This window comes from Zonotrichia leucophrys, chromosome 2 (assembly GCF_028769735.1).
Source record: "Zonotrichia leucophrys gambelii isolate GWCS_2022_RI chromosome 2, RI_Zleu_2.0, whole genome shotgun sequence".
NCBI classification, from domain to species: domain Eukaryota; kingdom Metazoa; phylum Chordata; class Aves; order Passeriformes; family Passerellidae; genus Zonotrichia; species Zonotrichia leucophrys.
The window spans coordinates 113,486,419-113,510,004 of record NC_088171.1 but is presented as its reverse complement, the minus strand read 5'-3'; the positions used below and the strand labels follow the sequence as shown (position 1 = coordinate 113,510,004).

Genomic DNA, 23,586 nt, shown 5'->3' with positions numbered 1-23,586 from the left:
ATGACTAATACCAATTTTATTGCTAATGTCTCCCCAACTCCAGTCCTTATTAAAGCTCTAAGATATAAGAAAGAAGGTTTTTACAACAAAGGTTTTAAAATTATGGAATAGCCTTCCTGAGAGGTGGTGGATGCCCCATGCCTGGAAACATTCAAGGCCAGGTTGGATGGAGCTCTGAGCAACCTGGTCAGGTTGAAGGTTTCCCTACCCACAACAGGAGGGTTGGAAGTAGATGATCTTTAAGGTCCCTTCCAATCCAAACCATTCTATGATTCTATGAACATGACTTCAGTGCTTTAGTATAAAAAACCAAAGCTGACAGACAGTAAACAATGGGAATTCTATGCTCAGTAACACTAAATATTCAGTAATGCTTACACAGCTATAAGTTTCTATAAATATTACTTACAATATTACTGTTCTATGTAGTCTGTGCTGTAATGCTTGTTTGACCTTGTTGTACCTATTATCATCTGAGTGCTGAGGAGAAGTGGTGGTATTGGAAGGTCCCTTACATAAGTGGAGCCTCTTAAATGAAAATGCACAACAAGGGATTTTTACAGGATTATTCAGGCTGCATGTTTCCCCTTGAGAGCTTTTGTCCATAACCACTTCTGAGGGTATGTCCACTCTGACTTTTTAATCTGAGATTTAAATGCCCTTTGCATATTTCTGCACAGGACCAAGAACTGATCTCGTGACCTAGATGTTAAAGTGAACCTAACTATTCTCTTCCTGCAAGAAGCTCTCACAGAAAACAAGAAAAATCACTTGTGAATTCAAAACTTGTGGAGTCAGAACTACTGAAACATTGAGAAGCCACACGATGTTAAAATCACTGGTTAGGAATGATCCATAACGAGGTCAGAGGGAGTGGCATGCTTTCAAAATGGCATCAGCTGTTCTTGAGTCACTGACCATTCAAAAACAAATTAGTGATTGCTTATGGGCCAGTCAGTGCTCTCAAAAAGAAGCAAGAGATGAGATAGGACTTGGTGTTTGCCATGGACTGCCAGGCTACGTGAAAGGATAACAGAAGTTCTTGAAGTCTCTCTCAAAACACGCAGGAGCACTGGTGTTGTTGGATACTGCTGTTCACTTTGCATATTCCAGGTCAGAACAGTACTTTGTCCTTAAAAAATATTGTTTTCTGAAGTGGTTGTTTAGTTGGAGGAAGACTTAAATTGAAAACAAATACTTGGTGAAAATCACTTTGCAAGATGCCGCAAAGCATCAACAGAGAAGGAAGGAACTTGGGTTTAAAGCATCAGCCTGACCTAGCAGAGGAATGAATATAGATGTTTTCAGTATTTGAAAAGGCAGAAAAACAAAAAAACAAACAAACAAAACCCCAACAAAACAAAAATCAAGGGACACTGATGAAGATAGCAATGTGTTTGGTTTTGACTTGGGCAGAGTTAATTTTCCTCTTAGTATCTGGTACAGAGCTGTGGTTTTTTAATTTAGTGTGAGAATAATGTTGATAACACACTGATGGTTTAGTTGTTGCTAAGCAGGGCTTATTCCAAGTCAAGGACTTTGCAATTTCCCATGCTCTGGCAGTGAGTAGGTGCACAAGAAGCCAGGAGGGAGAATGGCTGGGACAGCCAACCTGAATATCAGCTGGGGGGAGTTGAGGCTGGGAGGGGCTGATCACTGCCCCTGATCTGTCAGTGGGTGGTGAGCAACTGATTTAGGTATTATTTGTCTCTTTCAGGTTTTATTCATCTCTCTTTTTGTTGTCTCTATAATTATTCTTATATTTATTTGAATTATTAAACTGTTTATATCTCAACTCACGTGTTTTACAATTATTTCCTGCTTCTCCTCCACATCTCACCACAGAGGGGAACTGTGTGAGCGAGCATCTTTGTGGTACTTGGTGGCTGGCTGGGGTTAAACCAAGACACAGCAGTATGGGAAGCAGAAGTACCCAGGGCAAATTTCTGGCAAGCAGAGCTAAAGAAAATAGGAAGATGTGGGTTTTGAAGTACATTTGGAACTAAATAAATACTGACAGTATTGGTCCCTTACCAGCATGCAGATAACAATTGTACAGAAAAACAGTCACCAGAACTCACTGATACTGTGGGATTGTGCCCCTTGTCCATGACAGTGCCCCTTGCTGCCAGCCTTGGCTCCCAGTTTGCTTTCCCTTAAAGAGCAGCCTGCTCTTTTTGCTCTCTGACTGCAGCTGCACAAATATGTAGTTTAAGAGACATGTTCTTTGGTATGCCAAATTTAGCACCCAAAATTAAAAGTGCACAGTGAAAAACCCCTTCAACCTTCTTGCTTATTTTATAGAATGTGAAAAAAGTATAGGTGGATCCTAAACAGTATCTTGAAAGAATAATAACCTACATTTTGTACAGCACCTTGAAAAAGTGAGGAATTCTCAGTAACCCTGATTCAATGCTTTCTTTTTGTGTATCCTAGAGCAAAGACTTCTTCATAAAATGCTGCTTTTTTTTAGGATAGAATATAATGCTACATTTTAGGTTTTGTTCAGACAGGCTCATGAAAAAACCCTGTAATTAGTTGTTTGGCACGAAGTGGCTCTGGAACACTTTGAGAGGAAGCAACATAATGAAATGTTACAAGAACAAGCCAGAACAACCTGCTCTGCTAGCAGCGCTTTGCTTACTCCCCAGAACTGAAGTTCCTGCTTCAGTCCTGCCTGAGCTGCCTCTCAAATCAATCAACAGTTGTCCAACACGTGCTGTAAAAACCAGAACCACGCTTAAGTGCCTGAAGCCTCGCTTTATGCAATTGTTGAGAGCCTGACTGGCAGAGGTGCTTTGCCAGAAAACTACAAACCCTGTTGGCACTGCTGCTTCAGTGTTTGAAGAGATGCTGCTGCTTCTCTTGCCAGTGTCTCAGCTTCTCAAACTTCAGGAGGTCACTTTCAGTAGTTTCTTCTCAAGAGAATTTTAATGATACTTATTTGTGCTTCAGGCTTACCAAACCTCAAAATTTTGGGTTTTTTTCCTTGACTTCTGACAATAGCGTGCATGCCACTTGTTCTGTATTATACCTCCCAATACACTACATCTGTTTGAGTACTGCTGTCTTTTCTGCCCCATTTATTGTTGTAGTCTGAAGTGCCACAGGTGTCTTGCAGATTTTAGATGCATCTCCCAACAAGCTGCAGAGTTGGGGAGTACTTGTTTATGGGGTACCACAAGGTGGCAACTGGGGGCTTTTTTTAAAAGGCCAAGAAATTCCTGTCTGGACAGGCTGTGACTATCCAACATAGTCTTTACTGTGTCAAACAGGCAGGAAGCTCTCCAACATAGCAGAGGTGGCCACTACAAGTTTACTGTGAAAACCATAAGCTTGGTCCAGCTTGTGAGCAGTACCTTAAGGTATGGAAGGCCACAATCAGGTCATCCCAAAGCCTTTTATTTACCAGGATGAACAAAGGAAATTGCCACAGCTTTTCCTCATAGGAGAGATCCTTCATCCCTCTACTCAACCTGGTGGCCTCCTCTGGACTCTTTCCAGTATGTTGATGTCCTTCCTGCACTTGGGACCATGACATGCTTGCACTCTTTTTTGCAATTCTCCTCTTATATGCATAGTATATTCTGTATCTGAATATAGAATATACTATGCACATAAGAGGAGAATTGCACTTATGGTCACAACATTATGAAAGTGTCATCTAAAACCATCTCTTTTTAGGGTTTCTTTTTATAATTCCAAATGTCAGTGAAGCGTGTGAGTTTTTTTAGTATATCTCTTTACAATAAAACTCAAAACACACAGGACATATATTTAAACCTCTCTGTAGATTCCCTTAACTTTTGACTGCTTATCATCCCAGATTAAAATGAAATTGAATAAACCTCCCACTCAGGTAAGGCCATGGGCCTGACTTCCAAATGCCAATCATGTCCTGGGTTGGATCAAAAGCAGCACAGGCAGCAGGGCAAGGGAGGGGATTCTGCTCCTCTGCTCTGGTGAGACCCCACCTGCAGTGCTGCCTCCAGCTCCGGGGTCCCAGCAAGGGAAGGACATGGATCTGGTTGGGAGTCCAGAGGAGGCCGTCAAATTCATCAGAGGGATGGAGCACTGCTCCTGTGAGGAACGGCTGAAAGAACTGGGATTGTTCAGCCTGGAAAAGAGAAGGCTTCACGGTGACCTGATTGTGGCTTCCCAGGATCTTAAGGGAAGGAAGGAGGGAGGAAACCCGGGTTTTATTGTATTTACAAGGGCATGCAGGGACAGGGTGAATGTGTTTAAATTGAAAAAGTGTAGGTTTAGATCAGTCACTAGGAGGAATTTCTTTAGTGTGACGCTGAGGAAGAAATGGAACTGGCTGCCCAGAGGTAAGGTGAAAAGATCTTGAACACATCCCTGGAAGTATTCAGGGTTGGGGTGGATCGAGCTCTGTGCAACCTGGTCTAGCGGACGGTGTTCCTGCCGTGGGCAGAGGCGGCTAGAACCGGAGCCCTCCAGGGCCCTTTCACCCCCGGACTGGCGTGGGCAGAGGGGGCTGGAACCGGAGCCCTCCAGGGTCCTTTCACCCCCGGACTGCCGTGGGCAGAGGGGGCTGGAACCGGAGCCCTCCAAGGCCCTTCCACCCCCGACCCCTCCCGGTTGCGCCCGCCCGGGCCCGCGCGCCGCCGCCGCTTCCGCCGCGCGGTCCCTCCCGCGCGCCGCCCCCTCCCGGCAGCCCTCGCGCCGGAAGCGGCTGACGACAACAACAAACACCGGCGGCGGCGGCGGCCGCCCCAGGCAGGGCTCCCCCGCTCCCCACGGCCCCCAGCCCGCCCCGCCGAGCCGCCTCTCCCCGCTCGCCGCCTCTCCCCGCTCGGCCGCGGGCCCCGCCGAGGCGCTGCGCGCCCCCGCGGAGCCGCCGGGCCCGGCCGCGCGGCGCGGGGGGGGACGCGCCGCCACCGGCGCAGGATGAGCGGCGCTGCCCGCGCGGGACCCGGGGGTGAGTGCCGAGCGCTGCCGGGGACGTGCGGGCTCCCCCCGCCGCCCCGTTCAGCCCCTCCCAGCCACGGGGAAGGCGGGGACTCCGGTACCGGGAGGGCGGCCTGGCGAGGGGCGGCGGTCCCGGCGCTGGGCTGTACCCGTGGGGCGGGCGACAAAGAGCTGGGAGGCGGCGGAGCGGGGGTCGGGGAGGACCGGGAGGACCGGGATCCCGCGGCCGGAGCCGGTCCCGGGGCGGCGGAGTGAGCCCAGCTGCTGCTGGTGGGTGGGTGGGTGGGGGGGCGGTGGCTGCCCGGCGTCACGGGGAGCAGCGCCGGGCGGGCCGGGGTGCTCCTGCCTGCCCAGGGCTCCGCTGCCAGGGCGAGCGATTCGCGGTGAAGTTACTACAAGGAATGACTCAGCCTGGCAGCGCCGCCGTGCTCGCCGTCGGCGGCGGTCGGGCGAGCACCGTGCAGAAGCGTTGAGTGTTTACAAACGTTGTTCTGCCTCTCCCTCGGTTGTTTACTTGGTCCTGCTCCCGAGGAAGCATGTGTCCTGTAATGAATTGTTCCTTCGGTTTTTTCTTACGGCTCTGTAGTGGGCTTGCAGGATGTTCTTTGGATCAGTGCTCGCTTTTCTTTCTCACTGACCCCCAAAAGTACTGGCTGCCAGTGATCCGGAGGTAGATAGACTAATATAAATACTGGGAGAATTAAATGAGCTGACCTTTGTAATGTTCGTGTTTCTTACTTAACATCATCTAGATATGAAATAAAAAGTCATGTCTGCTCCCGAGAAACACAGAAATGTTAGTTTAGACCATAGCTTTTTTTTCTCTTGTGTCATATGTTTTTGTCTGAAGTAATTACATGGTATGTCCTGGCCATGAGCCATTTCTTGTGGTTCATATTTTAAGCTTTCACCTTTTAATTCTTTGTGGGGAAGAATGAGAAGGTTGAGGTTTGGTTCTTTTTCCTTGTATTCGCATATATGTGTGCCAGAAGTAGTTTGTGCTGTTGGGTTTATGGAAGGACTTACACTTCTGGAGGTGTGTGTTTTACTGTATGGTAAAAGGTACCTCAGCAATGCTGGAGAAATGGCAAGGATGGAAAAACATTTCAAGCAGTTGAATTTCATACAGCTGAGAAGTATTGTGAGGAATAACACTATAAATAGAATCAGAATTATAGAATGGCTGGGTTGGAAGGCACCTTAAAGATCATCTAGTTCCAACCTGCCTGCCATGGGCAGGGACACCCTCCACTAGACCTGGTTGCTCAAAACCCCATCCAACCTGTCCCTGAAGACTTCCAGGCATGGGACATGCACAGCTTCTCTGGACAACCTGTTCTAGTGTCTCACCATCTTCACAGTAAGGAATTTCTTCCTTATATCCAATCTAAAATTATACTCTTTCAGTTTAAAGCTATTGCTCCTTGTCTTCTATACATACCCTTCTAAAAAGTTCATCTCCATACATCATGGAAGTACTACATAATAATAGTGATAATGAAAACGTGCACTATTATGATATATTTCAATTGTGAATTTTAAGAATATTTAGTATGTAGTACCTTGGGAAGTTTTTAAAAGATGAGGCACATAAAGAAATTACCTTACTCTTATCTTGTGGTCTAAGACAAACTTTTGTGTCAAGAAGCAAATATTAACAAGAAAGGATTTAGATATTCTAGCATCATTAAGTTTAGAATAAAGTATGCAGAGGAGGTATTTGTACTTACTCAAAATGCTGCCTGGAACTTAAAATGGCTTTATTTTATTATGCTGAAAGTAGTAAAGAAAATTACTTGCTGAAGAACATGTAGTATGCCAGTTTTAGAGCAGGAAATGCAAACAGGATCTATTGGGATAGTGGATTATTGTAAGATAGACCTAATTGTGCTTTGGAAGTCCATTATTGTTGTCCACTCTGTACAAGTAGCTATATCTTTTGTAGATTGTAAAATAGCAATCTATCTTAGCCACAAATTGTGTTGCTCTAGGCTTGTGCTCAGCACAGATTTGGGTTAGTAGTTTCTGAGATCGTGTCCAAGGGGCTGTCTCTCTCCCCATGTCAGGTTACTATATTTATAATTAGAAGTGTGTGCAGCAGACTTGTGCTCTGACTGGAGGAGAGGGCAAGGGTTATTTTGAGGTCTTTTGTGGTGTCTGTTTAAAAAACGGTGTGTCCCTGCATGTTGTTGGAACACAGCTGTTACATGGCCTTGCAGAAACTAAGGCAGAAAACAATTTCTAAACTGAAATTCAGTTATTTTGTTTAATTAGGGGACTGAGGGTATGTTTGGGATAAGGGAGTAGCACAAGTTGATTTGTGTTTGATAAGAGTGGCAGTAACAGTGGAATCACTGGAAAGAATTTTTCTTTATCAGTGTGTCCTTAAGTCTTTATTTGCTTTTAAACTAGCAGTTACTTTCTGTGAAAGAGTGGTGTGAGAGTCTTGAGACTTAAATTGCACAGGATGGGTTCATTAGCATGTTGAGGTAAAGGGGAAACAAGTTCAAATGAAAAACTATAGTGTGTGTACCCAGTTGTTACACGAGCTACTTCAGTCATTTGGACAGTGCCCAGGCAGTCATGTGTCTCCTTCAGCATTTGCAATATTGCTCAAGAAAGTTGTGCTCCTGATTTTTGGTCCACATCTCAGTGACATTATATGAACAGTTTCTGAAGATGAGGAGGGGAAAAAACAATTAATACCTTACTACTTTTAAGGAGCCTATTAATAGGTAGCATTCTGGTGCAAAGTTGCTAATCAGTATTACTGAGTAGCAAACACTTGATTACAAGATGCCAGCTTACATAATAATATTGTATTATACTGCAGGATGTGATTGAATGCAGTGATAGCAAACACACACACAAAAAAATCATTAATATGTAAATTACTAATCCAATTGCAGGAATTACAGAGTGCCTGTTTTCTCGCTGATTTGCCAGACTAATGTTTTAGGTGTACAAGGTGAAAGATCTTCTCATGAATTGCGTGTTGTAAAGGCCTATAGCACAATTAATGGTGATAAAGAAATTTCTAGCAATTATTTTTGTGAGGTAATTAACATTCTGTGGTTACTGAGATGGTCACTTGTTTATTTATGAGTTAATTCATCGTGCAGATCCACTCTTTATTTTGTTTTAATTTAACTTTTAGTATTTTTAATGTAGTTCAGTTGAAAGACAAGTTGGAAGACATAATGGCCACATACCAGCCCTAAATTTTTTTCTATTTGTGAGCAGGGTTGGAAGTAGATATGCTTTGTATTTTCTAATAGGATTCATCTTGTTAATAATACGTGAATAATTTTTCAATACTAATTATTGGAAGTTGTCAATAGAAGTATCTAAACAAATTTATTGGTACCACATTTATGCTCATAGATTGAGGCAGGGCTGGTCAGGAGAAACACCAGGGCTGTCAGGGCAGTTCTTGCTACTCTTGTGTCCATCTCCAAGTGTATATTTTCCTTTAGTTCTTCACGTTTGCTGTCCATGGTTCAGGAGGGTTCTGAGCTCAAGCAACAGCTTAGTGTAGCTTTTTATGTCCATCCAAGATGTTGACAGTTTCTTTTGGAAAGAGATTTTGCACCTGGGCCTGCTGTCTTTTATCGCATCCAGGTGAAACGCTTACAGTGTGCTATATATAAAGCTCTGGTAGTTTGTGCATCTAGAAAATAAACTGTGGTAGAATGTGGGGAACCGTTTGCTATGAGTTAGTACAAATAAGTAAAAAAAAAAGGCTTGTTTGAGTGCTGTATGAATTTCTTTTTGACATGTGTAAATTACTTGTTAATGGAAAGTAAAATGTGAAACTGCTTTGTTGGCTAGCTGGGTTCCAAGTGTCCTGCATCTGTCTTGCTGTGTAATGCTATAGGATCAATGAGAAGAGTGGTGAGGGAATACTTGAGAGCAGCTCTGCCTAAGTCATGTTCTAAGGGTTTTTAAACTGAGTTCAGAGTGTGGATGTATTTTCTTTTTATGAAATAACTCATGTTTTCTTACCTCTTAAGACTTTCTTTTGAAACAGAATTTTTGCTTTTTCAGGAGAGTAGGAAAGCTGTGATGGCAATAGTGAAATAGTGTGTTCAGTGTTTTGATTGCCTGTTGCTTTTATTTGGAGGGATTAGGTGGAATTAGTATCTGTATGATACATCAATCTTCATTATTTTTTTTGAAGATGTACTTGACAGACCAGTATGCTGTTTTCATTTTGAACAGATTGAAAACTGTATGCATTTTAGAGGTAGAATGCAGCATTGGAGAACTAATTACAGGGAGAGTTTTACTTACATCATAGATTCAAAAAATCATACCACCCTTACCAAAGCAAAAATATAAATTCTGTAAGAATTGCACTTTGCTGAGGTCTGATTTTTGAATGTTTGAGGTAGCTGTTTTTAAGTTCCCAACTTCTATTTTGATTTAGTTCTATGATTGAACATGTTATGCTCTTTTTGTATTGTAGTTATAACTGCAGTACTTTTTGCTCTTTATCATTTGAATAGTGGTTTTTTTTCCTGATATTGCAGGGACTTTCAATGTCAGTGGTTTATCTTGAACTTTATTTTGAGTTTGTTGAGGCCAGGAGTAGCTGTGCTGGTACATCAAAAGTATGAAAATTTGACTCTTATTTATTGTAGTTGGCTTAGGATAAACAAGTCATATTGACAAAATGGTGCTTTTGTTTATACAGTTATTCTTCCATCCTCCAGAGTGTGTATTTTTATTAAATTCAGATGAAGGGAAGATTCTTACATAAGAATATATTGTGTAACAGGACTAGAAGCTGTCTTCTAATACACTCTGCTTATGCTGTGTTGTAAGTGTTCTACTAGTAAATTCAAGATGACTTCTCTATTTAAAAATATTCTTCACAAGTACTTGTGTAGTCTGCTGATTGAAAGAAACTTGATTCTCACCCAGTGAATGGTTTGAAAATATGACTCAAAATTCTCAGTTCTTTCTGAATGAAGGGGGGAGGGGTAGTGTGTAAACTTTCCTTTTTAAATGAAAGGCTTGGTGGTAAAATACCTATACATTTCAAAAAGCAAATGTATTGTGACAACATTTTCACATGCATGTTATGGCTCTGAACAGCACAACCAAGGTTCAATAAGGCAGGAATATAGTTGTAATGTCTCAGTCATTGTAAGTTGTGGTTTTCTCTGGAGTTTCTTTGGTGATTGTATAGTTCTTATATTGGTAAAACTACATAAAAGAATTTATTGGTGCATGTTGTTAGCTGTTATAAGCTACCAATGATTTATATTCCAGGAGGATAAAGAAGGGCAGATGAAGATCAGACAACACCTTCTTGAGATTAGAGGCAATTTAATATTCTGCAAACTATCCTGCAGTTTTTCTCATTTCTCAGCACATTGCTGTTATCATCTTTCGCACTTTTGCCAGTAGAGATATGAGGGTGATTTGTAAATGTGTGATATCCAAAAAGAGTTAATAAATTGATCTGAGAAGAATCTAGACATTTCTGCATATGTCTACCTAGGGAGACTGGGGTTTATATCAGCTCTGCATCTTGCTGATGGTCGTTTACTTTCAGATACCACTAAAAATAAAAGTAAGGTTGATGAATATGTATGAGGAGGTTGGTAGGTGACATATGAGTTATAAGTAACTTAAAAAAGAGAAATTTGATAAAATTTATCTTTAGATCTTGAAAGTTCAAATAATGATTTTATAATTAATGTAGAACAGGAAAAGTTTGAAGCAAGTTGTAAAGTTGCAAAGCAATTAAACAGTTTACCAAGACGGTAGAGGATTTCCTTATTGCTAGAAAACTTTAATGGTTCTTTTAAAATCTGATTGCTTATGAATAGCAATTAAGGAAGAACCTGTGACTTTTATGTAGGCAGTCAGACTAAATCACAAGAATCTTTCCTTGCCTTACATTTCATTATTGTCAGTCTTTGACTTTCTTTTCCATCTGTAGTGTTTTCATTGCTGTGAAGTAAATGCCATTTAATCAGTCCTATGTTCTGTATTTACATATTTTAAAAAGTTCTCGCCAAGATTTTTCTCTTTTCCATATAAAAGAAAACAAGAAATTAAAAAAAAAGTTGTAGCATCAGGATGTTGTATCTGAAGAGGGAAGAACAGGGGAAATGGCCTCTTGTACTAAATTTTGAGAAACTCTGTCTTTGGTTGCATCTGTAGTAACTGGAAATTTTTAAGTTATCTTAGCCTGCTTTTTAAGAGGGTACTGGTTTGGGCTTTTTTACTAGGTTTCTAAGAAGAGATCTATTAGTAACTGAGGATGGCAAGGGCAGTTAGAAACATGAATGATGCCTTCTGAAAATTTTCATTTGTCTTCTTGAGTGATGGTTCTGATGTTGAGTAACCGCTGTATTCATTGGCTTTTCTCCAGCCTTAGTTGAGTGTAGTTTTTGGAGTCTATGTAATGAACCGGATCATGGAACCAATTTGAGATATCAGTATCCTGGAGAATGGTGTTTCTAACTTACTACAGCACAGTCATCCAGTTTATTGCACAGATACACAGGTAGTTGCACCACTGAAAGTTGGTGCAGGGAAAGGAGCAGAAGAACAACTGGCTGAAGAAAGAGAATAATAAGTCTGGTGCACTTTTTGTTTGTGTTCCTGAGTTGGTGTTCTTGGTTGATCAGAGAGAGTGTTAGTGGAAGAAGTGTTGGTGACTTGTCTCAGTTGGGTATAAGAAAGAATGAATTTTTTGTTGTTTGTTTCTTGCAGAATTGTTTGCAAACACTGGAAGATTTTATATGCTAATTATTTTAAAGAGTATGTACCTACAGGAAGAACCTTCGCACCACTATGGAGTCAGTCAGTAACTTGAATAAAACCACATGAAGCTCCATGTACCTGAGAGTACCAATCTTTGCAAAGAGAATGTATTAATCTCTGTAATTCAAGGGAGGCTTGCACTTCACAAATGCTCTGAAAGGGCAAAATGATACATTTAAAAAAGGAAAATCTGACAAAACCTTCAGTTAACTTTGTCAAAAGTAAGGCGCAGACAGCTGTGGAAAGACTTGTTTCCATCAATTAAAAATAAAAGAAAGAAAGAGAAGGGATACTCCTGTAGGCTGTGGGCTGTTTCCTAGCAATAAGATTGTCAGAAATCCTGAGTTTGTGTTCTGGCTTGTACCTGTTAACTGAGGCACATAAGTTTCACTTTTTATCATGTAAGAGACGCAAGGTTTTTAAAAATGGGGTAAAATTGTATTTACTATTGGAAGAGGAGAGCTTTTGTCTGGTCTTTTATATGGACTGTGTTTTACCAGCTCCTCAAATCAGTGAAAACAGCAGTGTGAATAGATGCTAGCCATCAGATTTGAAGCTTTACAATCACATCCATATGTATTCATGACCTAGTGCCTGATCATGTGCTTGTTGTCTTATGAACATGTTTGAAACTATCGCGTTCCTAAAATTCAGTGTAAGTTTTGTCTGAACTTGTGAGAAGCTGCATTGTTTTGGCCCACACTGATTTCAAAGCACTCTTTAATGCACAGTGTTTTCTTACCTGCCCAGATTTGCTTTTGATCTGCTCTTTCACCCTTGATGTTGCTGAGGACTTCTGAAGGCGTTGCAGCACCTACGTGGCTGAATGAGGAGCTTCCATGTAATTCAGAGTTGTAGGCGCAACTCTGAATATGATGGCCCATATGTAACTGAAGTATTAGGGTAGTAATACATAAAATGATTCATCTTAAAGGAGGGGAAGGAAGGAAGAACTTAGACTGTGAAATACTGAATTACTGACTTTTGAAATTCCTCTTTAGTGCATTGGGAAGTAGGGGTTTAGGAATGTGTCTTGGCTGCTCTGCAGGATTGAGTGGAAAAGGGTTGCTGTTCTGACCAGGAGCTGAGTGTGAGAGCTGTTAAGAACACAGTGACTGTTGGAGATGCTGTAATTAAGTAACCGCCTCTGTGCCTGATGCACATCTCAACATATAAATAGAGCTCCAGATGGCTGCAACCTTACAGATGTCAGGGACTGACAGCCTTTCTTTGAGACTGCAGTGTGGCTTGAACATGAGGCTTATAGGCTTTGATACAAGGTGGCAGTGGGAGATAGGATCTCCACCTTCAGTAATATGTATCTTATGATTAAATGTGGTCTTCTCATTAAATTTATTTTGAAGGAGTAGGAGAATTAAATTATTCTCTGTACCTGGGTCAGGAGGAGCCCTACTACTTATTAATCACATAGCTTAGGGGTGTTTTTTTATTTTTTAATTTTTCTTTTAAGTTTTTTTAGTGCTTTTTAAAGCATATTTCCTTTCAACAGTTGGCTATCCAGAAAATTATATGCATTTGTACTGTATTTTAGAAACATAGCCATTTCTGTTGCTTAAAGCATTTCTAAAGAATGTGTGCCCTCACAATGAGGTCATACTTTCTATTCTTTCTATTTCTTCTTTGTGGTAGTAGTAATGTTCTGCAAAATTAAGGTATTTCTGGTTAGATGCATTAGGTTGTTTGCAGTATTGAAGAAAGGTCCTTAAAGCCTACTTTTAGAGAGGATCTTACAACTGACATTAAGAAAGGTGTTAGTTGGATTAAATTTAGCTTCAGTTTCTATTTTCATTTTCATTTGATTTATGTGCTATCAAATACTGTGCTGCTGGGGTCTGCAAGTTGAAGCAAGAGAGCATTTTTTGAGAAGGGCCCTTGGAAAAAATAAGGAAAGTGGAGGTAGAATGCAGGTTTATAGAAGAAAACAAAATGAATTATAAGGAATATTCTGCACTGGTCTTGTATCTTTGTCTATTATAGAGTATATTAAGTCGAGGTGAAGCAGGAAATCCTGCTCTGAAAGGTGAAATCACAGAAACTGTAGCATCTGAGAGGCAAACCTTAAGAATTGTGGTATGGAAATGAAGCACAATTTAATAACATGGTAATGTGCTCCAAAGTTGACTCCATCTTGAGAGGTAATAAAGGTATATTTGCCTTGAGGGGAGATGTTACCCAGATAAGATATTTACTGAATGATGAATAGCACTTGAGTCTTTTTAAGCATGTCACAGACTTGTTAGCCTTTGCCTCAGATGAATTGCCCTTTCAACAGTCAGGAATTCTGTGATGGTGCCCTGTGAGACTCCTGACCCTGGTAATTGGGGGTAGCATTTATGACTCATATAGGAGACACTGTTACCTGTGGTGTAGCCTCAGCGCTTCTGCAGTAAGGGAAGTGAAACTTCTTTATCAGCCACGCACAGATGGTGATCACACAGAAATATGTGAATGTCTAGTAGCAGTATGAAAGTGCAGGCACTGAGTGAACAGTCTTGCCTTGATCAGGTAATTCAGCTGTCTGTAGTTCTGTCTGCTTTCAGGCTTGAGCCCGTTTTGACCTGGAGATACACACAAGGGGAAAAGAATTTGGGCCTCTTGGTTCTGTCTGACCTGGCATATGAAGAATTGATGAGTGCAACACTTAGCATACAGATGTGGAGCCACACTTCCCTGCTCTTCCCTGGGAACAAAAAGCAAGATACCATGTACTGCTTGTGTGTTGCTGTTGTGGATGGAACTTCACACCACTGGGTTTAAAGGAAAACCATTACTTTGGCATAGTTCAGTTTAAATTTTATGGTGTTAAAGAAAAATTTATCAGTATCTCTGTTTGTTCAAGTTTAATTTGTAGTCCCGATTATAAAGGAAGTATGGAAAGTGAGATGTCGGAAGCATGAACATGAACAATTAAGATAATACAGGGAATTTAATGACCAAAGTGAAGTTGATTAATGTCCCATTAAACCCAAACAGCATAAATGTTGATTTCTGTTGTTATCCTGCTCTGAATGCCATGATTCAGTGTTTGAGTTTGTGAAATTGGAAAGAATTGTACCATGAAACTATGGAACAGTCAACATTAGGTAATTAGAAGTAGGGATTCTGCATTTAAGGGCAGAAATGGATGGTTAATGTGGCCAGAGGATCATATGTAGGGTGGTGTGAAACCTGTGATGCCTCTGCTGTAATTACAATAAGAGTCTGTAAGCAGACTTTAATTTCCTTTTAGAGCTGTAACAATGAGCAAGTTCTGAGCCAAGATACATCTGAATGCTTGTAAACAGCACGTGTTGAAAGTATTGATCAACACTGACTTCAAAAGCAGTTGGTTGTTGAAGAGTTTATATTATACAAGAAAAGATTGCAGTAATTGCATTGCAATGTAGAGTGTAGAGCAGTGAAATACATTGGAGCCAGCACAATGTATTCATGGCTGGTTTTGCTGTTTTATTACCTAATGTGACACTATACATATTTTCGGTTAATTGTGGAAACTTTTTATACTTTGTGCCACTCTTACATTCTTGTCATCTCATTTATTTTCTTTTATTCATGCCTACCATATTCTGTCTGATCTGGCAGCTGTTGAAGAGAATTTCACATGTTCAGCTATTTTTTTTTTTTTTGGTATTACTGATAATTCATGACAGTTGGTCATACAGACTTCTATACCATAGTGTGAAGGATCTAGTTTATATGATAGCATGAATTTAATGTTGCAAGTGACACAGTTTAAACAAATAATCTGAGTGGATTATTGTTGGTGGTTTTGTTTGATTACACAGTAGCAACTCTGTCTTCATTAGCTGTCAAATTGTGTAGTTATTGAACCTCTATTAAAACAAATGAAAATAATTTCAGCTATGTAACATTATAAAAGCCTTGAAACTTGTAACGCTACCTAAGAGTTTAAAGCTAAAAATGAATAAATAAAGCCTGATACTCTCCTAATGACCTGTTGTGGTAATACAAACAGAAGAAGAACAAAATGTGTGTGGATATATTCTGTTGTAACTTGATGGTGTGACTTTCACTCCATGATTATGTTAAGAACTTGTGTTACTGCTGGATGATTCTGGAATATTGGGAAGAAACTTAAAGGCTAATTTGTGATATGTAGCTGACCTTGCCTGTAACAATCAGCGATAACCTGGCCTTTGAAAGAAAAGAAACTTAGGCAACTGTGATAGGTTTTCATGCATACCCCCTGTAACTTTGAACACAGGGAGGTGTGTGTCCAGAGATGCAAGACTAGGGAGAGCTCTCAAAATTAGTTTTCTTCCAAAGCTGTAAAGACAGGCAGCTGGAGAGAGGCAGTTGACATAGTTCCTGCTGAAGGGAGGAAGGACATGCTGCAGCATGGGTTTGTTGGACATCAGTGAATCTGCAGGAAAGGTTGTTGCTTAAGGCATATATTCTCTGGAACTTTGCTTTACATCGTTCCCCTGTTCACTGAAATTTGTAACAGCCTTGAGAGTAGGTAAATTTAGTGGAATTTTGTGAATTCTATCTTCTTTTTTGTTTCTTACAGAGAAATTTAATACAAATTTGTCCTACCTGTGTTAGTGTCGTTCTTTTCCCCCAGCATGATTTGATGAGATGTTGGGTAAAGAAACAGCACCTGTTTTTGTTGTCTTACTGGTTGCAAAGCAATTACAAGGCAAGAGATTATTGTGTTGTATTCCTGGTTTGTGGCAGAAGTATTTCAGCAGTTTTGTGTTAATGTGCATTACTTTAACCTAAGGCAAGTATTCAGAAATTCATTTTGCTCAAGTACAGCTACTGACTGCTGATAGCTAAACAGGAGGAGGACAGTTCAATTACAGTTTTTTTTAATGGTAGCACTTAAGCACACTGGTTATTTCCCTTTTATTGTACCTTTGCTTCTGATAAAATGTCATGTGTGCATTTTGCATGGGTTTGATGAGGGAGTGGACAAAAGGGAGGAAGATAATTCTTCTATTCCATGACAATAAAATAATTTTTTCATTTATTAAGGTTTTAGAATGTAGGGTGGAGTGTTATTGATTTATCTGTGGTAGCACAGGTTGTGTAAAATCGTTTACATGTTCTAATGGTTTTCAGGCTTCAGCAAGCCTATTTTTAGTAATGGATTATCACCCTTTATAGTGCCTGATCATCTTCTCAGAAAGCTTGCTAGGGCATTAACATGATAGAAATAATGTTTGTTTGCAGTCTGGAATTTGTGCACTTGCTTCACTGCCCTGAGCCCAACAGGTCGTCCACATGTTCTTTACCAAGGCTCCTTCTCCTTTGGCACTGCTGCTTAACTGAACACAGTTAAAATGAACTAGGGTAGCTTAGAAAAGGTCACCTTTGCTGATCTGGCTCATTTTGTAGTCTAAGAAGCAGTTCTGGGAGAGGAAGCCCCTGACCAAGATGTAGTGACAGTCTGGGAGTGGTAACATCTTCAGTTTATTTAAAAAAATAGAATCAATAAATCTAACACATGCTTTGAAAGTAGGTGAATGGCTTAGCAAAATAGGTAACGTGTCAGGTAAGGAAAGTGATAGTGATTCCTGAAGGCATCTGTGGGAGGCAGCTGCTGGGTAAGACTGTTCATTCAACAGCAGTAGCATGTATGCCTTATAGTGCTGGATTTTCTTAGATAAATTGCATTGTTAAGACTTTCTCTAGTGCTCTCAGCATCACTATACCAGCATTCTGCATGAGTGCTGAAAATAATTTTGGTTAATGAAAAAGCAAACAGTTCTTTATAGTGAACTAAATTTCTCTCTTTGTAAACACTCAAAATTTTGATTAACAATTATTTTAAACAAAATTATGAGCAGAAGTATTCAGACATTTAGCAGATCTGAGCAGACTTGTGACTGGAGAGTATTGTTAATTAAAAAAACCCCAAACAACTACCGCATAATTATTCTTTGGCATTAACATACACTGATTTCTATATTAAATGCAATTAGGATCATAAAATCCTGACATTTTAGTAATAATTGCATTCTGAATCTTTTCTTTACAGATCTTCTTCTCTGGCTTTGAACAGCCATGCTACTCTGTTGCCAAAAATCAAGGAAAGTGAGTGTGTGCTTGAATTTGAAGAAGGCGGTAGCTCTGTATAATGCCTGAAGGTAATTATTTCTTTGTCAGAAGTTAAAAAAGTTAGAGACTCCTGATGTATGGCAGATGCTGTCATAAATAGTGTTGGTCTTAATAATGTTTCTTCTTTCTATGTTTTAGTTAGGTTTAGTGTTATGGTATGGATGGGTAAATGCTTGATTAAAATTTTGCTTTGTTTGTGTCTCGGACACATTCTTTCTTAAATCTTGCTTTAGCTTGGGTAGCAATGTTCATATGAAAACTGGGTACTATACAAACCTTTGCCTTTTACTATGCTTAGATGGAAAAGAGTTTCTTCTTTTTTTTTTTTTTTTTTTGTCATGTGGTCTGTGCTTGAAACATTGTATTATTTAATCCTTGTTTCTCATTCTACCTGGATCACAGTCACGAATACCCTTTGGGAAAAGAAAAGTGTGCATGAGACTGATAATTCTGAAACATAGTCGAAAGAATTTATTAATAAAATAAAAAAATTTTACTTTATTCTTGGTGTTCAGCAGTTTTTACCTGTCTAATAGCTTAGTTTATAGAGTATGTTCTTTTTCTGATTCAAAATGAAGTTGGTGCCACTGAATGCAGTAGAGTTCAGGTGTAAGGACAACAAAACTCTCTTCAGATCAAAATATTTAACTGGTCCTTTTTTATTTGATGTGCTTCTGTTTCTGAAACCTTTTTGTAAAAATACATATTTTAACTATGTCTGTAGTTAAGGCTTGAAAAGCATGAGAATAGCTGCTCTCTTATAAGCAAACTCTTATGACTTTCTGGAATAGTCTCATAAAACCTCTCCCCCCTGCTCATATTAATGGCATGTTTGTTATTTTTCTCTGTGGCTTGTCAATTTTTCTTTGTCTAGACAAAGAGATAAATGCACATTTAGACTAATTTTCAAGTAATATGATTAGCTGCATGGATAGCTGTGTGTCCTATTAATATTTCAAGGAAAAAGGGATGACTTATATTACCTGTGTAGTAATTGAATCCAAAATGTCATTTTTAGAATTACATAAAAATATTGCTTAGTGGCTAAAACTTACAGCTTAACTTTCTGTAATTCCTTCCACGTAAAAATCTCAGGTCATTAGTGACTGCAGTGCTTGTATTTCTGCAGCAGCAGCTTTGGTAGTGTGGTGGAAATTACTCATAAACTTCCTAGCTCCTAAGGAGAAGAGAAAAAGGCTCAGGAGTGTGAAGTACTTTAGTAATAGAATCACAAATTAAAGCTCAGTGTTTTATGAAGCAGGTTAAAGTTTTTCATCTGTCACATACACTGGAAAAACACATGCATAGAGTTACTCATCCAAGTTCTTGTAGGGCACAGGACTGAAAATATGTGTTGACCTTCTTGCTTGAATACTTCATATTTGCTGTCAGTAACAAAGAAAGAAGCTACAGATTTAGCTAATGCTGATAATAGAAAAAAAGATTTTTAAAGCTGTTACTTATTCTAGAGAAATGCAAAAAGGGATTTTGCCTTTTTTCTTTTTCTTATCTTTTTTTGTCAATGCTTCAATTCTGAGGGAAAAAGTATGGATAGGGATAGCAGTTAGCAGATAGACTTAGTAGCTGTAAGTTGAGGAGTTACTAGATTGTATTGCTCTTTGTAAAATCTGAAAAAGATGTCTGGAAATTACTATCTGGGATTTTAAAAGGTATTTCATAATTAAGAAAAGTCAGGAAATTATCTGGGATGATGGCTTCTGCTTTTGGAAGTCATACTTTCTTGTATTTTTCTAATTTAGTTTATTTTATTCTTCTCAGTGTATATTCTCATGTATTCTCCTGTCTGTGTATGCATATGTATGTGTATATGTGACCTTGCCCATGTTTCTGGCAAGAGGAACAACATCTCTGTCTTTGGTAATGAATAAAGAGCTGTGGAATGTGAGCACTAATGTATTCACACACTATATATCTGAAAGAGTGTTTTTGAAAACATATGTCTGTCTTTTTCATAACTCCTGTGAAACTAACACTTGACATTTTTGTTTCAGTTTCTAAATGATTTTAGCAGTGGAAGTTACAAACTTCAGAGACCTAAAGAAATCATCATGAAGCTATATGTATTTTTGGTCAACACTGGAACTACCCTTACATTTGATACTGAACTTGCTGTACAAAAGTAAGAGAGTAAATGAATCGTGTATTGTTTGTTTTAAATTAAAAAGTCTGTATACTTTTATATAGTAAGTATTTGACAGATGAAGATTAGGGTTTTTTTTAGTATGTTATTTTAGTTTTCCTCCAGGTTTTCTGGTATTTGAGTGAATTTTGGTGTGTTTTTTCCTTAATTTTTTTTTTTTTTTTTTTTTTTTTTTTTTTTTTTTATGATTAGCATTTTCATTGCCTTGCCAGGTGATTGTGTGTGTGAAAGAGTAGAGAAGTTACTTTCTGGGATAGTGGCAGAGGTTGACCTGCTCCTCACTGAGTGTAGTGTGTTTGGTGATTTTTGAAAAAACTGTCAGAATGACTTCTGATCATTTGTTCCCTTTTTTTTTTTTTAATAGTATTTTTTTGTGGGATTTCTCTAGTAAAGGCTTCTTTTTTACTGTCTGGCATCATAGAGGGAGTTCTGGAGGTTGTTCTTTCTCTTGTCAGTACATTCATCCTGAAGAAAATGTGTGCTCTGGATTGTTTGTGGATGCTAAAGAGTTGGCACAAAGGCTTTTGTCTCATGGCTAGATGGGTAAAAGTTGGTTTTGTGCCAAGTTGTAAGGCTCCAGACTATTTTGCATGGTTTTGTATGTAAACCATGAACTTCGGAATGCCCATCTGCCTGGAGCATGATCAGTATTAGAGGATCATGGTTAAGTCGCAACAAATTTACTGTTTCTATTTTTTTTTTCACTGCATGCTAAAAGCATCTCGTAAATGTATAGATACTTTTTAGAGAGGTTTGTATTGTATCCTTTTTCATTGTTCTCATGTGCAAGACCTTGAAGGTAGCAAGGGCCAAGCTCACCTGCTGTCTTCATAGTTTGTTTGTTATGGATGTGTTGGAAGTAATAGGGTAAGAAAGTTTTCTACCATGGATTTTTTTTTTTTTAATAATTCATTGTTTCCTTTTTCTTGTATTCCTGTTTGTAATTTTCATGACTCAAAAAAGACTGTCCAGACTGTTTCTGTGTGTTCTTCTCTAAAGCCAGCTGACAGGCTATTACTGAGCATGAAAGAGTGTTTCAGCCATTCTGTTTCTGCTGGGTCATTTACAGAAGTGCCCACCCCCGTGTAAGCTGTTTGATACATTTAGACATTACATTTTTAAATCGTGCCAAGTGAGGTGCAGCATCTAAGCTGCCATGCCAGACTCTTAATAGTTTGCTATGGGCCCACTTTTTGCTCAGTTGAATTGTTCTTTGAGAAAGCTTTCCAACAACTGGACCATGCAAAATCAGACTCTTCAGTTGAACAGTATAACTGCTTATTCTGTATATCTGCATGTATAGACTTGCATTTTCTGGTAAGACTGACTTTATTGGGTTCTTTGCCTGTCTCCTTGTACATGGACTGGCCCAGTTATCTTCCTAAAGCCCAGGGGAGTGCTAGGTGAATGGCTACTGTAACGCAGCTAGCAAGTACAAGCTTGCACTCATGAGAGGTTTATAATGCATGTGTGATGTCATGCTGAATCATGGTTGTTTAAATAACAGATCTTTATGATCTTTTTCAAGTAACAGTAACACTGTTATTCTTCCTACTAGTTACATAAAAACTGTTGATGCTTATATTATTCACTTCGTATTCTGAAGCTTTTTTATACCTTTGCACAGATGCTGCCACAGTGTGTTATGTTAGCTGGGGTCAGTGACTGTATCAGATTAGTGAAATCTTGTTTACTTTGCTGTTTACAAGTGTCTTAATGGCAGTCTAGAACTGTTTAAAATATGCAGTAATGTTAAGATGTCGTCAGCTAGATTTAAATGTTTAAGGCTGGTGAAGGAAGACCAGAAATGGTCTATTGCTACACTGTTTCTCTGTTAAAATCTGTGATATTTACGTTAATTTGTCATATACATATTGATTGTTGAATTTCCTGTTATTGTTAAGTGCTTTATGTACGGTAAATCAGTCAGAGTTTATTAGGTGGAATTGTGGTTGTGCTGTGAATAATGAAGTGTTGATAGTCTTGACTTCTAGGGCCTTAGCAAGTCAGCTGTTTGGTTGTACAGTATAAATTCAAGGAACACAATATGACTTTTACAGTTGCTATCCTAAATGCTTGGTGTGACTTAATCCAGAATTTCAGCATTCCAGCAGATCTGGGAAAAAATATTGCTGGTGATATATATCAGCAATGCAGAGACTGTTTTCTTTTAGCTGATAGCGTATTGATTGGATATGCAGAATGCAACACATCATAGCACTTACAAAATTTAGAAATATGTAATTGTGCAGAATAAAAATACTTCTTTTAAAAATGTTCTGCTTAGACACAGATAAGTCACCTGTGTCTCTTACAGAAATATGTACAATTTGAGACATGAGTAATCTGATAGCATCAACTTCTCTTCCCATTTTTTTTCAGTGTGGCTGATCTGAAATATGCAATTCAAACAAAGTATAAGATTGCCATTCAGCACCAAGTACTGGTTGTCAGTGGAGGAGAGTGTATGGCACCAGACAGAAGAGTGTGTAGTTACAGTGCTGGAACAGTAAGTTCATGCTGCATTCTTAGCCTAAACTTTCATTTATAGGGGAAGAAAAGAATAATTAAGGACCATGCCTTAATTTTTCTTCCATAGTTTGCTGGATTTCTTTCATTTGAGAAACAGGTGTTTATGTATTCTGCTTCTAAGTGTAGATTTTAACTTGTTCTCAAGACACATTACTCACATGAGGAAATAATTGATTATTAAACAGCAAGTTACCTTTACTCAGTGTTTGGTTTTGTTTCCTTTTTGAGTGTAGGACACCAACCCAATTTTTTTATTCAACAAAGAAATGATCTTGTGTGAACGGCCACCAGCTATCCCCAAAACCACATTTTCAGCAGAGAATGAGATGGAATTGAAAGTAGAAGAATCTCTTATGATGCCTGCAGTGTTTCATACAGTAGCATCACGAACACAACTTGCTGTGGTAAGTAGATTGTTACTGGATTTGCACACCAAAGGAAAATATGTCAGAGGGAAAGCTTGATGTAAAACATGAAATAGTTTCTTCAAAAGGCAGTAAAAAATGTTGTATTAGTGGTGATGTACTCTTCAGAGCCTGTCTCAGAGTTTCAAGGTAGGTTTTGAGAGATGTGCTTGCTTCTTCAGCATGTTCAGAGCTTCTTTCAGAACTGTAGTGTGAGGCACCTTTTGGATGTGTACATTTGCAAAAGTATTTACAAAACGAAAATGATCAGATTACTTGGACCATGCCTTAATGCACTGCCTTATTTTCCAACAACTTTTAGTCCGCCTCAGCCTGAAATGAGAAAAGTAACTTTGGAAGCGATGTTAACTCAAGTAGAAAATTAACACTATGATTTTTAAAAGCATGTTGCCACTCTTCTGTTTTATGCTCATATTTTATGTCTAAACTGGTGAGGAATTAATAAAACAAAGCTTTTTCCCACAGTTCAGGTTGCTTATTATTGAGTACTGCCTCTTACTTGCATATTGCATATATTTACTTGCAAGTTGGTCAGAAGTGCAATTTGATTATTTCTGTGGTTTTTTGATAGGGAAAAGTGGCTCACTGCAACATGGTCAGTTAAATACTAATGTGCATGCAGTAAAAACCAGCTGCATGCTCAAGACA

General features: G+C 39.2%; 1 protein-coding gene across 3 annotated transcripts in view; it reads left to right on the top strand.

Annotated features, from left to right (window-relative positions):
* Positions 1–1,015: 1,015 nt before the first annotated feature.
* The window catches only part of RB1CC1 (RB1 inducible coiled-coil 1), a 69,701-nt gene continuing 47,130 nt past the window's right edge, over positions 1,016–23,586 (top strand). For 2 of the 3 annotated variants that reach the window (XM_064706095.1, XM_064706093.1), the window contains exons 1-5: positions 4,823–4,942; positions 17,741–17,849; positions 19,833–19,960; positions 22,364–22,490; positions 22,747–22,917. In XM_064706095.1, coding sequence (XP_064562165.1) covers positions 19,890–19,960; positions 22,364–22,490; positions 22,747–22,917 — 369 coding nt within the window. In that variant the 5' untranslated portion in view covers positions 4,823–4,942; positions 17,741–17,849; positions 19,833–19,889. Of the gene's footprint in view, positions 1,114–4,822; positions 4,943–17,740; positions 17,850–19,832; positions 19,961–22,363; positions 22,491–22,746; positions 22,918–23,586 lie in introns of those variants that run through there. The other variant, XM_064706094.1, reaches the window with a different exon arrangement.